The sequence below is a fragment of the Ptychodera flava genome, chromosome 13 (assembly GCF_041260155.1).
Source record: "Ptychodera flava strain L36383 chromosome 13, AS_Pfla_20210202, whole genome shotgun sequence".
Taxonomy (NCBI): Eukaryota; Metazoa; Hemichordata; class Enteropneusta; family Ptychoderidae; genus Ptychodera; species Ptychodera flava.
The window spans coordinates 5,736,042-5,754,865 of record NC_091940.1 but is presented as its reverse complement, the minus strand read 5'-3'; the positions used below and the strand labels follow the sequence as shown (position 1 = coordinate 5,754,865).

Below are 18,824 nucleotides of genomic sequence, written 5' to 3'. Positions count from 1 at the left end.
TTTGTTTCTCAAAAGTATTTTTTATTTTGTAAAACAAAAGTAAAAATTGTTCAAGAATACCAACTCCCTACACGTCATGGAAATTTAATACTTTTGAATATAAACTCTTATTTCTTGACAATATATATAATTTTTTTAAAGAAATTTTATTTCTCTTGAGCAAACTTTTAATTCTGAACGGGGAAACTTTAATTGGGGTAAACTTTTTTTAAAAACTTAAATGAAAATACCTTTAACTTTTAAAAAATAACTTTAACTTTAAACAAAATATTCGTTTCTCAAAAGCATTTTTTATTTTGTAAAACAGAAGTAAAAATTGTTCAAGAGGTTAAGATTTTTGCTCAGCGGAAATGTATAACCTAAATGGATGATATAACCGCATGTCTTTAGAGCAGAAAACTTCAATTCTTTAAAAGAAGTTTTATTTTCCAAGAGTAACATTAATTTCTTTATGGAAAACAGATTTTCTCAGAGCAGCAAATTTAAATACATCGAATATTTTTTTTCTAAATGGAGTGAAATTATTTTCTGAAGACAATAGAATTAATTACTTTAAGATATATTTTCTACATGTGAGCGTGATTTAAGCATTTGGTAAAACTAAACTGAGAAAGAACGAAAAAGGAAGGATGAAAAAGTCAAACTTACTGTTCTTCAGAGCGCAATTTAGTTCTACTGAGAAATATTTCATGTGAGGGCCCGGGCGCAATTACCTACAATGCATAGCAAACTCCAGAGCAAACTCTTTCTAGCGAGAGTAACATATTTTGGGGAAGAGTAAAACATTTTTTCTGACAAGCGCAAAACTTTATTTTAACGGCGGCGGAAGTTAAAGTATCTCTGCATGCAACACCCAAGTTTGATGACCCAGTATCTCCAAGACAACCATGATGACTGACCTCATCGTCGTTACAGGCACACTAGCCCGGCACTGCCTGCGTGCGATGCTGTGTGTTCCTGGCGTTATACGGCAGCCCCTATAACGCCAGGAACACACAGCATCGCACGCAGGCAGGGCCGGGCTAGCGTGCTTGTAACGCCGATGAAGTCAGTCATCATGGTTGTCTTGGAGATACTGGGTCATCAAACTTGGGTGTTGCATAGTGGGAGACTTTAACTTCCACCGCCGTTTAAAATAATGTTTTGCGCTTGTCAGAAAAAATGTTTTACTCTTCCGAAAATATGTTATGCTACTCTTGCTAGAAAGAGTTTCCTATTCATTATAGGTTATTGCGCCCTCACATGAAATATTACGCTCTGAAGAACAATAAGTTTGACTTTTTCGTCCTTCCTTTTTCGTTCTTTCTCTGTTCACTTTACCAAATGCTTAAATCACACTCATATTTAGAAAATATATCTTAAAGGAATTAATTTCATTGTCTTCAGAAAATAATTTCGCTCCGAGAAAAAAAAATTATTCAATGTATGCCAATTTGCTGGTCTGAGAAAATCGTTTTTCCACAAAGAAATTAATTTTACTCTTGGAAAATAAAACTTTTCTCTAAAGAATTGAAGTTTTCTGCTCTAAAGGCATAAGGTTATATCATCCATTTAAGTAACACAATAGCGTTGATCGCGATTCCTGGTTTGTTACCAAATATAGCTGCACGTGCGCGACTTTCGGACACATATGCTGAAATTCGGACAAATTTTGTCGTTGTATGCGCGGCTGTTGTTGCAGTTTTTAGTCTCAGTCATCAATTCATACGAATAAGTGTGATTCTATATAGCCATTCTAACACTCGCAGGTTTTATTTTCGTCGTTTATGCGGAAAATGCGGACAAATATTTATTTATGCATATTAATGAGAGAGAAAACAGTGACGTCATTTGCGATCAGCGCTATTCGCGCTCAGCAAAAATCTTAAACGAGTTTTGAGTTGGTGTTCTTGAACAATTTTTACTTCATCTGTTTTACAAAATGAAAAATGCTTTTTAGAAACAAATATTTGTTTAAAGTTAAAGTTATTTTTTAACAGTTTTTCTGTTAAAAGTTTTTAAAAAACAGTTTACCCCAAAAATAAAAATTTCTTACAAATATTAAATATTATATTGTCAAGAAATATGAGTTTATATTCAAAAGTAATAAATTTCCATGACGTGTAGGGGAGTTGGTACTCTTGAACAATTTTTACTTTTGTTTTACAAAGTAATAAATACTTTTGAGAAACAAATATTTTGTGTAAAGTTGAGAAACAAATATTTTGTTGAAGTTAAAGTTAAGTTTATTTTTTAAAAGTTAAAGTTGAAGTATAGAGTAAGTTTTGGTCATATCTCATGAAAACTGTACAGGATATTGCATGTTACAATATGCCATTTTAAAGAGTAGTTACTTACCTTTTTAATAATACCTAACAAGCCAGGTTATATTCAGAAACAAGCTCAGCAGATGACTTATAGAAAGACAAAATGCATGCGAGTCGGCAACACAGTGATATTGCGGTACCCTTCAAAATATGACTGTTACAGCTGTAGAATCCCAATATTTTTTCTGTTAAAAGTCTATTTCATATTGCTTACATGTTCTGTACGAAATAAAACAGATGTGATTCAAAAGATTGTGCGATTTTTTATGTCTAGGTAAAAAATTGGTAGAATTTGACATTAGCTATGAGAGTAATTTTCGATGTAAACTTTGGGGTATGGGGTACGTTTTGGTCATATTTCATGAAAACTGATACAAGATATTGCATGTTACAATATGCCATTTTAAAGACTTGTTAATTACCTTTTTAATGATACCTCACAAGCCAGGTTATATTCAATAACAAGCTCAGCAGATGACTTATAATAGGCCAGATTTAACAAAAATGCGTTGGAGTTAGGAAAACTGAGATGTTGCTGTACCCTTCAAAATATGACTTTTACAACTACAGGATCGATTATTTTTGGTGTTAAAAGTCTACTTTATATTTCTGACATAACCCATTACCAAATAAAACAGATTTCATACAAAACATTGCCCGATTTTTTATGTCTAGGTAAAAATTTGGTAAAATTTGATGTTAGCTATGACAGCAATTTTCGATGTAAACTTTGGGGTATGGGGTAAGTTTTGGTCAACTTTCATGAAAACTGTACAGGATATTGCATGTTACAATATGACATTTTAAAGACTAATAAATTATCTTTCTAATGATACCTAACAAACCAGGTTATATTCAAAACCAAGCTCAGCAGATGACTTATAGGAAGACAGGTTTAACAAAATGCATGCGAGTCGGCAACACTGTGATTTTGCAGTACCCTTCAAAATATGACTGTTACAGATGTAGACTTCCAATATTTTTCTGTTAAAAGTCTATTTCATATTTCTGACGTGTCCCTGTAACGAATAAAATAGATTTCATACCTGGGTCAAAGCATTGCATTTTTATTATGTCTAGCTGATAAATTGGTAGAATTTGAGATTTACTGTAATTTGCGATGTTAAACTTTGGGGTATTGGATAAGTTTTGGTCATATTTTACAAAAATTGTAGAAGATATTGCATGTTACAATATAATATCTTAAAGAAGAATAAATTGCATTTCTAATGATACCAAACAAGTGGAGTTATTTATTAAAAAAAAGCTCAGCAGATGACTTACAAGAAGACAAATTTGACGAAAATGCATGTGGGTGGCAAAATCGTGATTTTACGGTACCCTTCAAAACATGACCGTAACAGCTATTGCATACCTATATTTTTTCTGTTAAAATTCAATTTCGTATTCTAGGGATCCAAAGGCTTCTGAAAAATACAGGTTTGTTATCCTATGGGTGGGGAGGGGGGGTGCACGTAGACCCCCCTTTAGCCCACGGCCTTGTTGCGATCCTTTTAACACTTCTTGTGTTTTTTTTTCACACCTTCTAAGTCCTTTTGTTCTCAGACAAAAGTGTTTTCACAGTGAATAATTTTCTGGGTACTTTGATTTGGTCACGGTCCTATGATAAGGTCTTTGCTTCCACTCCAGTATCTGATGAAGGAGACATCTAGTCTTCGAAAGCTGATACTATATTCCAATGAGTGGATTTTCAAAACATATCCCCGCAATGTTTACTATCGAAGATCATATCGGCTAGTGTCTTGCAGGAGCAACTCATATAGTTTTAAAGGCGCCTGAGATATTAACGAAAGCAATAAGACATTTATGATCATGGAGATACAAGCTTGTGCCTCCATATTACGATTCAGAGAAGGTGCTCTAAACCTGACTGAGATGAAATTAAAGAAAGTCAAACTTGAACTGCAATTTTAAAATATTCTCCATAATTAGTACTACCACGCAGTTGAAAACAAGAACAAATGAATCAAAAGTTCGTATTAATTTGTCAAAATTGATGAAATTGTGAATGGCCAAGGGTGGAGGTGGGCGAAGCAACGTGGCGCAGTGGTAGAGTTCAAGTCTGTGGAAGTGAGGTCGAATAGAAGTGAGGTCAATACACAGTTCAAGACCCGGACAGGTCAACGATTGCATAGACACTTGTAGCGCCCCTACTGTCCATGCAAGACGCCATCAACAGAGGATGGCCAGCAGGCGACCCGAGCTGGCAAAGCGATTAATTCCGCGAACAGTCACTTCATTTTTACTAAATAATGGAAATAGCTGTTTAATTTCCATTGTTGGTATAGTGTACATTTTGAAAATATCACTTCAACGTGACCAAAACTGCTGCTTTTTGTCTTTGAAGGTGACAGGAGCTACAGTGAGTATATTTTGCCTGAGTTATATTCATCATTATTATTACTGTGGAAAATGTAATCGGAATGTTTGGAAAAGGTGTTTTGTCATAAAGTTTGGAAAACTCTTTCTCCGTGGGATTTCCCTATCTTGATATAATTAAAAGAAAGAAAGTTCCCAACACTAAAATTATGTCAACAGAGACAGTGATTTGGGGAGAATTTTTCTATGAAGGCTGTTGGTGTAAACATTTTATTCAGCTGATACAGAACTTTTCTGCGTGTTTCGATCCTAGACACAGTTAGAATTTAAGAGCAACAAAAGATAAGACAGTTGAATGATTAGTTTGACGTGATCGTATATCGGAACAGCGAACAACTTCGATCGTTTTCAATATGTCGTCAATAGCAAAACGAAGACAATCTTGCCGGGGAGCTCACTTCATTGTAAAGATCTGAACAGAGATGACGATTGGGATGACAAACCAATATCTCTTTTCACCAAATCTACTCAAAGGAGTTCGCCATGATTAACGAGTCAATTTTTAGTACAGTGTAGAAAAGAAGATTCAGTTAAATTGCAGTGAAGTCTGTTTACATAGCAAATGACAGCAGAACAACTAAATGAGTTGTTCTTATGTCGGCTGCATTGCCAAACGAATCACATTAAAGAAAAAATAACAATTTGACCCGTCTGTTGGCTGATAAAAGTCGAAATAGATTGCAGGACATGACGTTCATGGTTATTGAAAACCATGTGTACAAACCAACAAATCATTGTATATGTAAACAGCTTTTTTTTTTACTCCCCTCCCCTAACCAAAAATGTACTCCTGCCATCTCTTCCCCATCAAAAACAGAGGGACTGTGCCAACAATATTGCCAGGTATGCCCCCTACCAAGGCCAACACTCGAGTCCTTCACAATGCCCACGCGGGGAGCGAGATTTCGAGAAAATGAAAATTGATCCACCCGCCTGCCAAGAAATCACGCATAAGCAATTTTTACACAAGCTCTACTAGCTGCCTATGATCCTGTACATACTCCAGTACTCCAGTACTTGCGATCTGATAATCTGCTGCGAAAAATCGAAGCCTACCAAAAATAATTTCATGAATAAGCGACTGCTAATGTTACGATGAGCACTAGAGAGACACATTAATGGCGTCAAGCTCTTACAACGGGCAAGCATGCAACGCTGACAAAATGTGTCCGAATTCCTTGCAAGAAAGCAAAGTTACGTCTATCGCCTTATGATAGCTATTTATTTGAACTTTAATTATGATGCGAGTCAAAACCGTCATAGGCATATCTTAAAATAATCGATATAATTTTTTCTTCACACATCGTTATGCTTCTCTTGATAATATTGTTTGTCTTTTCCGTAAAACTAACCACGATGACTTCATTTTGATTGTCATAATCAATTTTTTATTCCATAATGACGATTGTCTTAAGGTGAACTTTCTCAGTGAATGCCCGTCCTATCTTAGTATCTTGTGCTCAGAGAAGTCACACATTTGCGGAGAGTGGTCAGCAATTCTATTACTTTGACATAAAGTTAAGATGTTTCTTCGTTAGGACAGTGCTGGCAACCTGACTTAAGATTTGGAAAAAAATCAATGTAATGATCACATAGAGTGGGACCACTTTATTGTCGTCCATCGGATGGCCACATTTCAAATAACACACCGTAGCGTTTAAGGTAGAACGCGTCTCGAAATGGAAAGACCTAAAACTCTTACTCAAACTTTCACCAGCGAGATTTAAACCATTACTTTTCGAAATCAAAAATAGAAATCAGGTCACCGTACAAAATGTTGTACCAAAGAAACAGATTACCTTATATTTACCGACACTTAAAATTCAAAATGATCACAATCCTCTGCAAACCATAAGACGTGGGAAACTTGATTTACTTCATGGGGTTCAAAATGAGCCCCCACGAGTGGTGGCCTGAAAATGGTAATTCTAATATTTCAGAATATTTGTCCCCGAGGTACCTTCTAGAACGCGCCTCGGGGACAGATATTTAGGCCTTCAAATTTTTATCATTTCTCTTCTGACCTACCACTTGTTGGGCTCATTTTTAAGCTTTGGATGAAAGAAAACTTTTCACCGTCTTAGTTTTTAGAAAATCGAAAATTCTATTTTATAGAGTTAACATAGGGATGGCGGCCATTTTTACACTTTCGAGGCGCATATTGCCTTAAATGAAAAACACCATTCGTGTAAACCATCGTATATTGGAGGTTGCATTTCAGTCGCTTCATTATTAAACACTTGGAGTTTTGACTAAAATTTGTTCTATCACCGATGAATAATGCAACACAAACAGGCGTGTAACCAATTGCCTATTCTACCATAGGGATGTCAGGGTGATAGTCTTTACAATAGTAATAGTCGCTATCTCCAACTTGATGGAAGGAGCAATATTCGACGGGACTTGAGTGGGTAATGATCGTGCCTTCCGGTTGACCCCAGTTAAGTCCTTCGGCGAGACGTCCAGGACAGCCCTGCATCCAAAACAGAGACAGTTTTAAACATTTCTCAAGCATGTTCAACAGTAGACAGTATGGTTTATTACTGACATTTATAGAAATATTTTTCACCTTTACTCTGTATGGAAAAAGTGTAGAACTGTCATAGGGCAAGCAGAAATTCAAACCACTACAATCATATTTACTGTGATATTATCCATCCAATGCCATTCTAGGATGCAATAGTATGTTTATCAGTGAAATATTTTATGCAATTTTTACTTGACGAGTGGGTCTAATGAAATGCTACTGCTTTTTACAGACCTGTATAAAATATTTAAAAGACATCTTTCCTCTGACTTTGACTTACTCGATACGAAAATTAACTGTCATATACCTCCTTACTAACGAACTAAACTAATTTAAAGTGATTATTGAGAGTTATCATGCGCATTCCAATGACGAAAACGCCCCCACACGACATATCTGGAGGAACGATTCTGCCATCTCAGTGGGACATACTAGAGCGAGTTAGTTTTTGAAGACAATGTATAAATGCGAAATATGAACATTCTATCTGCAGAGACATACAAATGGAACTGAAATTCACATGGATGACGAGCCTTGTGTCATATTTGATATCAGAATAGGAACTATCACTTGGTGATTATGAAGAGTGGTCCGACTAACAATTTGCTATTGTATACACGTCTTCCGAAAGTCAAGGTGGTAGTCATCGTTTTTGTGATTTCCATTGTCCGAATGAATCGTAAAGACCTTTTCCTACATTGCCTATCATGGTTTTCTCAACGAACGCTTTACTAATTTTTGTGGTTGTGCACATTGTCAAGTAAATAATCGATGAAAAAATCTTGAAAGTGTGCCTTTTCCATTTTTTATCTGTTTGGATTACTTTAAACGAAAAATACATCTTCTCTTGTAACTATTTCAAGCCTCTTGCAATTTTCCACTCAACAAATTTTAGGCGGTGATCTTGCTGCTTTCGAGACCTTTAAAGTCTCAGCTGTTTGTTGTAGTTCGTTCAGTTGGTTTCTAAGTATGTCATGAAATCGGTTATCGAATCCTTTTAACCCTTTCAAGCCAATTTCCTTCTCTAGAAGTCGAGCCTAACCATAGAAAACAATGGGATTGGTTTAAACCACGGTGATGAAAGGGTTAAAGGCTGGAAAATTGGCGTATTGGTCTTGACTGTGACGTGATCGCTAGATGACTGGGTTCTGTACGTTGTGACTTTGAATCCGATCGAGAATCTATTAAAATGTATAGACCACTTGCTGTCGTATAGACTTTGAACAAGCAGTAATGTGTCTAATCTGTGTATAGACTTTGAACAAGCAGTAATATGTCTAATCTGTGTATAGACTTGATACAGATATTGGCATCATCAATAACAATATTACTAACTTTCATCAAACTTCCGCAACTTTGAAGAAACTTTGAAGAGATTAAGTCGATGGCATTGCGCTCAAAGATCACGTGGACCTATACGACCGATCTAGATGCTGTTACCACGGTACGTTGGCCAGTGATGAAAGTTAAAACACGTTAATATGTACATCGTTAAAGTTAAATATTGCAACTATGTTTACATGAAGCATCTAGATATCGTGCATTAAATAATTGTATAAACGGGAAAATCGTATACTGAGGTGCAGTTCTATTATTCTTTGTCAAAATAAAGGGTCAGGGATCACCATGTGAATTTTGGTATTCAAGAAAGAAAGTACATAACATTTACGATACTTGAACTCAAAATATACCGCTATCCTTTTTGTTAAATCGATGGATAAAATAAATTTTCCACTTGACTGCAACAAGATGGCTGAAACTTCATGCACTGTGCATGCTCAAATGGGTCCACTCAAACAGTCTAGCTATCAGGTATTGTAGAAATTGATTGTCCGAGTATCCATCCCTTATAGGGGCATTACACAAGTTGTTTTTGTATCCCAGAGATCTGATGGCGCTCATCAAAATTGCATAAGATTTTGGCACAGATGTTACAACGTTTGAGTCAATTTTGAACTATGGCCGATGGCGAAATCTGACATGGATCTGAATTAAAAAGCGACGAACATATACCTGGCTGTTGAAATTACATGTACTCTGGGCGTACGCAGTACATGCATATATAGGAAAACCCTTCGCATGGCCTTACATGTAACATAAACTATAGTGGAGATTATGAAAGAAACGGTGTGTGTGTGTTAACTTACATTGTCAAACGGCTTGCATATCACTTCCAACAAATCATCTTTGAAGTAGTTCAGTGTGCAGTTTAGACACCTGTCATTTCCTTCTTCTGACAACTTTTCACCCTGGAATTCAGTGGGAAAGAAATGCCAATGAATTCCCTTCTTTGATGTCAAAATGTACCGCTAGTTGTAGGGAACAGTTTCCCGAACGTTGCTCTATTAAATATTCTGTCAAGTAAACAAATCCGGTCACACACCAAGACTGCAGCAGAGATGGGGAGTGTACAGACATAAACAAGGTTGTTAGAGACAAATGCCATAAACAAGGTTGTTAGAGACAAATGCCAGAAAACTTACATTAGGCATATAAATAAAGAGACATATAGACAAGCAACTCAAAAAGCAACAGTCATTATATAGGGCCGGACATTAACACTGCCATACGCTTGCAGGCATTGAAATAAAAAGATATAGGCAGCTGAAATATTAGGAGACAAATACATGTAGTAGTGACAGAGAAACGACTTCATAGGGGTGGACAGGCAGGTCAAACAGACGTAGAACACAACATGCAGAAAGACACAGCGGAAGCAAAGAGATGGACAGTATCTGTATTGATAATTTTAATAGCCCGTTTACCAAATTAATCTTGTCTACTTTATCCGCTACCACAGACGTCAACCTGAATGAAGATGTGCTTTCTATGAATGGACCAATGTTGTGGTACACATGAAATGCCTTCGCCGGAGTTTTATTTTTAACCAGTTCAGGTATCTCCACTACGTCGTCGGGACATTCGACACCCTGTGTAATTACCACGTTCCATACGGCGTCGTCGTACACCCTAACGCTTGCAAAGACACACGGCCATTGGGAAGAGTGAACCTCTCCGTCGTCGGCGCGAACCTCGACCGCAATTAATGCGCAAAGTATGGCGATGATGGGTTTCATTGTTACGTTCGGAAATTAAAGACGCTGTACAAATATAAGAAAAGCAATGTCAGAGTTCGCTCAGGTACTTCTTGAATAGACCTGCATGCAATAGAAATCCATGACCCCACAGAGCTTTTTAAATTTGCGGTCATGATTCGACGACGGTCCCCCAGAACTCTTTATTATGAAAATTGTTCATAAGAATGAAGATTCAATTTGTTACTATTTGATTTATGTACGCTTGTTTTCTCAGGACTGCGTCCATGCTTCGTAAGGATGATCATGTCTCGTGTCTGAATTTGACCGATCGCACCATTTAAGAAGAAGCTCTGTGAGAGCTAGGACGCAACAAATCTTGAACACCTGTCATGGCATTTGAAATGTATGTGAAGCCGTATGGTCCGCCGACTTCAAAAATTGCTAGCACCCTTGTGTCTCACATACTGCCATCTGGGAATTCTATTTCTCTCCGTCTTCAATTGACAAATTTGAGTGAATGGTGACTTACTTCAAATGGCTTTATAATGACACAAAGTCTTTTCTATAATTCGCCGTCCTAATCTCCTAGTATTTAGATATAAAATATAATATTCATTTGTCATCAAATCCATTTGACGTGCCTGGACATGTGAATCATGGATACACAGTCCTGCCGTTGCATTTGTAGGAAAAATCTGTCATAAAGACATGTGCTACGCACCATATTTTACAGAGATATATTTGTATGCATAAGCGCACTGGGCAATTTGAAAGCGAACGCCTTTTATTTTTCCGATTTTTACCCTATTGGCGTTTGAAGTATGTCGAAGGGGGAATAAAATTAAATTCAACATGTAATCAGGTAAATGTATTCAGTCCAAAAATATGCAGCATTCACTCGTAAAAACTAGAAAAAAAAAAAATGCATCAATTACAAGCGTATGTATGAATCTAAAGACGCATTGTAGTTGGGATAAAATGTTAAGTTAGTTTCGGTTTTGCTTTCACACTGCAGTCTTAAACGGCTACTGGAACGAGGCTAATGAAAATCTTAATATAGATCTATGAATATTACATAATCAATTGAGCGACCTTGTGCTTAAACACCTGTTGCTTCTATAAAATTAATGTGAAAAATTTTTCTGTGGTACGCTTAATATTTTGACGTTATCAGAACAGTTTTATAGTACATGTTTTTTGGAAGGGTTTGCATTTCACAACTGAAGGATGACTTAAATATTTTCGATGACAGTTGAATAGAATGCAGCTATGGTGCTGCCGACAACGCTAAATAACTCTAGTTTTAAAAAAATCAAAGCGTTTATAGCCACGGATTGTGATCGTTTTTCCTCCCATTTGGTACTAGAGAAACGAATAACCAAATTTGCGGATATTCACAGTTCAAAATGGCCGCCATCCCTATGGAGGAAAATTAAATATAAAATTTTCGAATTTCGAAAAACAAGCCAGTCAAAAGTTTTCTTACACCAAGAGCTTCAAAATGAACCCCACAAGTGGTATATCACAAAAAAATTGTAAAAGTTTGAGAGTCCGAATATCTGTCCCCAGAGCGCGTTCTACCTTAAGCATTAGGAGTGCATAGCTTGCACAAATAAGTATGCCGACAGTCTGTTTAAATTTCACACCACCGACTTCAAATGTAACAAATATGTTGTCAATTCAGAAATAAAGCATTAAATTATATCATCATCTGTGCTCGATAACAATGCGTAAAGTATGACGATGATGGATTTCATTTTTATGTTTGGAAAATGTTCTGTTTGATAAAAATGTACTGATACCTTATAAAGGAAAGCTTGCTTCACAAGAGATGGCAGTCCATTGATTTGTTTATCCTGGGAAAGATGGTGGAATAAGGAGGCAAGTCAAATTCTCACATATAGACTTGCGCAACGTTGCTTTTGCCTCACAAATTCAGCAATATCTTTGAATTTTGGGTATCAACTTTGTTTCGACCTCTATATTTCATAAACTTTGAACGAGAACCGATAGAGGCAACTTTATTATTCGATAAAATTCTGGCCGCCGAAGATTGCAACAAATATTCACTGCAATTTGTAAAACAACGTGTGTAAGTTTTTCTGTAGCTTGAGTATCCGATAAGCTAAGATGTGGCTAATACTTACTGTGAAGCCAGTGCGAATGCTACAGCGAAATCCCATCTATTGAGGCCTTTGTCGAGTTCTACATCTTTGAAGATACAGACATTTCTCTCATTTTTGTGAACATTTCTAGAGATTGAATACGCATTCTAATTGACCAGAAATGGGGAAATATGAATTGTTTCGAATGCTCTTTCATGTAAATCCATTGCGTTGTCTTCAGACTCACTCCATTATATACCGGGCAAATATCTCGAAAACATTACTTTTTCACGAGCAATCTATAGAAATTAACCATTGTCAGTGATATTTTGTAAGGACTTACCTTCCTATAGCAGCATTCGATGGTAAATGACCAAGTGATACTGGGGTTCTGTAAATAGATTCAATATGCGAATTATTCGTATGTGTAGATTTACTGTGACCTATACCTTATGGGCGAACTATTCTTATCGCGGTAACTCATGGTGAGGCTCTGTGTCTATAACTTCCAAAATTTACCATTCAGGGAATTCACGTCATATAATTTTGCTTACTGATTTTAATGTATAGTGTCATACAACGACGCTAAGTGTACATGAAATAACTTGAACGGATGAGGAGGCCTTCGATGACAAAATAAAAACAGATTACAATTATTTTTCTCGTGCTGAGGTGCCAAGTTTGATATTCTTAATTATTCATTTAAAGGGACTTCAATACACTGTGGAAAAGATCTGTGCAACCGGGATGAAAATGTCACTTTCTCACTAATGGTGAGTGACACTTTCATTGTCATCACTGTCAGGTGAGAAATTTTGGTTCACACCTACATTTTGTAAGAAATGTTTTGGAGCCTGATTCTAACCGGTGATGGGGAAAATCCTCATTTTCTCCGTTGAGACTTGGAATTTCTCTCAGATCACTGGTGAGACTATTGAGTCTGACCAGCACATCGCGAGATGTTGACCGACTGATAAAATGCCCGATACGGTCAACATAGCAGGCGATTGAGCAATGTAATGAGGATAGCAGCTTTGTTTTGGTAAAGTTTTCAGCGGTTACAATCAAGGAGAGGAGTACGGTGAATAGAAACACATGTAGGGACTGTTGCAGTCAGGGCGATAATCCCCCAAGTGACCAGTTGAAGTAATTCAACAGAGGATTGGGGAGAAATAATTGAAACATTTAGAGTGCTAAGTTTTCATTGGACATGCTATACAGAGAGAGTGAAGGGATAGTCATATGAAGGTGGACTCAAGAAACGTGATTGTTATGATCAGTCCAGTTCCTAACCAGGTAAAAACGACGATGATGCTTATAATGATGACAATCCTGAAAATGTACTCACATTTAGTTTTAATGTTGCATTTTTCGCCACCATCATTTTCAAAACCGGTTATTTTAAGAGATGAGACCAGCAGTTTTAAACAGGAGGTGTAGCCGTTCAAAACCTTTCCACGATTATAGAGTATCAGCTGGACCTGTGATACATTTGTGAAAGAATTTTCTGTAAAGCTAGCATGCATCTGCCATTACGACAAACAGATGTCATTATGGTTCAATTTCTAATTCTGTCCTGTTGTTCAGTTCACGAAATTACGCAGATGACAGAATGCAAATAAAATATTTATGATTAATATGATGATTGGTTTAGGTCAGCGTTTTCTCCTGGCCCGTGGAAACGGACATACTGTTCCTGCAATATATTAAAAAAGCAGTAAAAAAAATGGCCTACTAGCGGGAAATACAGTACTCGTTAAAATAAAGAGCAAAGTTAAAACAAATACACATACTAACCGACCAGCGGGAAATAAAACACTTGCAAAGCAGAGACTAAAATGCGCAATTTTTCACTGTATTCCTTCACACTTGCTACAGTTTTATCTCTCTTTTGAGGTCATTTGTAATTATGAAAAAAGCAGACGCGGACTTGACATCGAGGAAGGATGACGATGAACCAGTTGAGTTGGAATCCATCGAATTCAAACAAATATGTACATTATAAGCTTATATCTGTCGAAGTATGAGATACGTGGAATTAAAAATCTTTAGAGTTCCGCATTTCTCAATTTGCAGTCGTAAAATTCGCCTGGTGAAATGTCATCTGAACTGCTGGTGCTCCTGGAACGCGAACAACAATTTTATATGCATAAATCATATTTTATACACATTTTTAGGGGAAGCTGGGTGACATTAACGCAGACAACAAAACGTGACGTTGCTGATATGACCAAGGGCAAGCTGAAGGCTCCAATAAGACAGTTCTAAAAAGAATGTTCTAAACGTTTACACTACCCCTGAAACACAACGGGCGAATTCAGCCGGCATGTTCAAACAATTGGCTGCTTGAAATGAAACGTACTACAATTACCCTATTGTTGAATGAAATGTTGTTGCCATCCCTACCCACACGCCACTCAGAACAACTCGATATAGCAAAGAAGACTGGGCTACTCCAGTCAGTAGCAATACAGTGTAAACCATACACTAATTTCTGCACTACATAGCTGTAAAATGGAGCTTTGAAGCTTTCATCAAAACAAGAGATGGCGAATGGGCAGTTGGGCAGCAAAACAAATGTGATAGCTCATTCAATTTTTTGTACAGTTGATAATCATTTGTATTGTTCAATACTTGACATTTATATTTATATTATATATAGCTTGGAATGAACTTTTTTGCAATTCATAAGCTTGACATCATCGGAGATTATTTACCTCGCAGACAGCTGTCTCTTGCAATATCAATGATGTCCCAAGTTATTTCACGGGAAGATACAAGGAGAGATATTTTCTACGACTGAGAGTTCGGACAGCGATATTTCTGATATCGAGTATCACTTTTCCTCGACTGAAATTTAACCATATCAAGTTGAATCAAGGTATGTAATAAAGGGAAAGCATCTGCACACATCGTTCATATATTAGTCCATGAGCCAGACCCCCAAAATTGGTCGATTGGTACCATTTGGGTGGGCAAATTCCCCCATACATTTTCTGAAAGCCCGAAATCTGAACTTTCTGAAAATCTTTGGTGGACATGTCTCAGAAGTAGCTTTCTGTCTCAAAAGTTGTTGTCATGGCAACCATACTAAAAATCTTAAAAGTTAAGAATACTATACAAAACTGACTATTTAGTGAACAGCAAAAGATATTTACATGATTTCATGACACATACTGGTACCTCACATTATGGCCTTTCAGTTGACCCCATGACCTTGAACATTCTCGGTCAAGGTCATAGGTCATGCCCATAACATCTCAGAATTTCTGTAAAATCCAGTATTTTTCACAAATACTTTTCTGCTACGTTTACATATCATATGATAGAAAGTCAAAAACTTGCTCAACAATAGCCACAGATGTGTGCTCTTTGAAATTAGTATGTTTTGTATCAGGGATGATGTCGTTAGTGAGTAATTACCAAGGCAACCATATGTGTGTTTTCAGTTATGCATGTAGCCTATGAGCCAGACCCCAAATTTTGTCAATTTCCTTCCATTTGACTCGAGTTGGGAACAAAGCCGCCTTTTAAATCTGAAAATCTGATTTTTTAGAAAATCTTCATTGGACAGTTTGCTGAATACGCTTTCAGTGTAAATATTGTTGTCATGGAATCAGCATTCAAATGCATTAAAATTAAGCATACTATGTAAAATAGATTATCAAATACACGACAAAAGATATTTGATTGATTTAAGAATGCATATCAATAGTTTGCATTGCTTCTTAATTGACCCCATGACCTTTAGATTTGTAGGTCAAGGTCAATAGGCATTGCCTTCAGCAACTTAGAAATTGTTTAAGGTGGGATTTTTTTGCAAATAGCTTTGCAACATTTTTACCAAACCAAAAAGTACAAACATGAAACCTAGTCAGCTATAAGAGCTAATGCGATCTCTTTAAAATACTAGTGTTTTTTATCATATACCTTGTTGACAGGGCGGCAATCACCATAGCAACCATCAATGCATTTTCAGATACAGTAATAGAGCGACATTGGACATACCTTTGCATGTATATTAATGGTTATAAAATCATAACTTTTGTGTGCTAAGTACACAGCAATGTCAACTAAAGTCATATCGACAGTAAAAGAGGTCAAAAGGCAAATATACGTAAGTGTGTTTGATTGTTTAAAAACAAAATTTGGCAAAGTTTTATGTTTTTGTTTTCATGATTGAAGTAACATGTTCACTTATCAAAAATGAGTATCTGTGTCGGACCAACGTAGTTAGTGGGAGATGATTATAAACTTGTCAACGAGTAGACAAGTAGTCTGATATACTATAACTTTTTCCGGATTTCATGTTGAGCTACCCTGTATCTCCAGATAAATGCTTTTGGTTGTTATTTTCCATTGGGGCGGAGCTTAGGTCACATGGGAAAAGCTTTAACAAGAGGCCTAGCAGCCGATAGACTTCTGCTGTTATGTATTGCTTAAAAATAAAAAGGTCAGGTTTTGTTTGTAAATAAACTTTGTAATACTGATACATCTGCTTATGTTGATTTTAGGAACACTGAACAAGGACATCCTTGCAAATGCATGTATTACTATTATATAATAATGGGCTTTCATCTCTACCATAAATATGCAAGTATTAGCAAAATTTGAAGAAACTGAAGTAATACCTAGGAACCTTTAAAGATAATTGTGAGAAAATTGTGTTTTTCAAACAAAAACGAAAAAAGGCCCAAAAATTTCAAGTACGAAACTTTTCTTCTCAACTTGAATAAACCTCACTCAGGTTGTCCCTAGGAACCCACATAACACATTTCAAAGTTGATAAAAAGGAAGAAATGCCCCAAAATACAAATATGTAAATTTCACCATGATTTGAACAAATCTAACTGAACTCAGCCAAATGAGTTGCATACCAGTATTGAAAGCAATTAGACCAGCAGTTTCAGAGAATAAAACAATTGTTGATAGATGACGGATGACGACGGACAATCCACCTATCTGATATGCTCCACGTCACTGACAGCGGAGGTAAAAACTGCTAACCACCTTAATTCCTGAAAAATGATCGCTGTGTCGTGAATATCTTGGTCCAGTTAGTTGCGCTGATTTAATGACTGTCGGTTTCAATGTTACACATGTTGCTACAGCAAGTAGAATTGCAACTTCAGTTCGCCTTTTTCGAATCTATCTATTCGCCTTTTGTTGAAAGTTTTGAATTTTGTCTAGGCATGTACAATACACATATCATGCGCATATAATATCCGAGTAATTAAGTAACAAAGAAATCATCAACATATAAAATAATTCAGCTTCATGCGATATTTCTTATAAAACTGGAAAAGTGAGTTGTGTAAGTAATAAAATCAAACATCTTGAAATTAAACTTCACTAGTACTCCAAGGGAGTGATTCATTTGTTGTACATCCTATTGGTTTTGTGGTCATATACTCACTTATTTTTTCAGACATGGAAATTCACTTAACCTTTGGTGATTAAAATACAATTAGTCACCTCCTAAATAATCTTTAATTTAATATATATTTCAATAAAGTAAAAAAGATTAAGTGGCATTTTTTTTCACGCAATATCATTGTCTCGATTGAGTTTGTGAAAAATTTTGTTAAATCTAACGTAATGGATGTTTCAGAGGATGTTAATCAAAACAAGCGGGCGAAAAATGTGCAAATATTACGTCCACGTATCATTTAAGGTGCTATGGCTCACATCTTAATAAGCTCGGGGAACTCAACTTTTGGAAAGGTTTGTTCAAAGCAACCAAAATTCGCAAATTTGAAACTGTATTACATATTGTATAATCTAGACCGCGGAGAAAAAGTGTTCCCACAAGAAAACACTTAGTAGACTTGAATGTGAAAATTCAGTTCAATCTACTATTAACTGCAATCTGAGTCTAGGGTGTCACAAAGGGATGCTACAAATGTAAATACTGGAGTCTATCAGAAAAAGATGAATAATTTGTGAAAGAACAAAATATGTAATAAAGGGGCTAAACACGAGAACCCCTACATCAAGCAGTAGACATAAGTCTTTGGGAAAATGCTGTAGAAAGGATGGTGGCTATAACGTCTAGGGGTATTGTAGCAGCAGAAGCACACTGCCACCGCAGCTGCTATACAGTACCCGACAGAACTAACGCAACAAAAGACAAGCCTCGGGCAGGCCACAGGCTTGCCCCAGGCCAGCTCAGGCTCACATAGGCTTGCCTGGGTCTGCTACAAAAACCCTTGATTTTACAGAATGCACAGTCTGAGCTTGTGTTTGATAGCTGGCATACCTTTACCAACATTACCTTGTTGTGATTGGCGACAGCAGCTGGAAAATTTGTCGTAGCTTATGCTTCGTGTTATAATATTCGACAAATATTCGATATCATGGCTAATATGAACACATCTTGTAAGACTGAAGGACAGCCAGGGGCGTAAACAAGTGACAAGATGGAGTTCAGTTCAGATACAGCGCTGTG

General features: G+C 36.5%; 1 protein-coding gene across 4 annotated transcripts; it reads right to left on the bottom strand.

Moving 5' to 3' along the window:
• Positions 1 to 5,909: 5,909 nt before the first annotated feature.
• Positions 5,910 to 13,804, bottom strand: LOC139147216 (uncharacterized). 4 transcript variants are annotated; one of them, XM_070718223.1, is made up of 6 exons: positions 13,725 to 13,804; positions 12,720 to 12,767; positions 12,074 to 12,127; positions 9,999 to 10,334; positions 9,381 to 9,482; positions 5,910 to 7,179 (listed from the first exon to the last, which is right to left on the bottom strand). In XM_070718223.1, the coding sequence occupies exons 4-6, from the start codon at positions 10,308 to 10,310 to the stop codon at positions 7,018 to 7,020; spliced, it is 576 nt and encodes a 191-aa protein (XP_070574324.1). In that variant the 5' UTR covers positions 10,311 to 10,334; positions 12,074 to 12,127; positions 12,720 to 12,767; positions 13,725 to 13,804; the 3' UTR covers positions 5,910 to 7,017. The 4 variants fall into 4 exon arrangements, with proteins under 4 accessions (XP_070574324.1, XP_070574323.1, XP_070574325.1 ...); XM_070718222.1 differs by lacking the exon at positions 13,725 to 13,804 and adding an exon at positions 12,419 to 12,482; XM_070718224.1 differs by lacking the exon at positions 12,074 to 12,127 and having other exon boundaries at positions 13,725 to 13,801.
• Positions 13,805 to 18,824: the final 5,020 nt, after the last annotated feature.

Excerpts from the sequence above, each read along its gene's own strand:
- LOC139147216 (XM_070718223.1), bottom strand. The coding sequence starts at position 10,310 with ATGAAACCCATCATCGCCATACTTTGCGCATTAATTGCGGTCGAGGTT. Across the intron at positions 9,483-9,998 it reads AAGTAGACAAGATTAATTTG|GGTGAAAAGTTGTCAGAAGA; the intron begins GTAAACGGGCTA and ends ACTGAATTCCAG. Across the intron at positions 7,180-9,380 it reads TATGCAAGCCGTTTGACAAT|GGCTGTCCTGGACGTCTCGC; the intron begins GTAAGTTAACAC and ends TTTTGGATGCAG.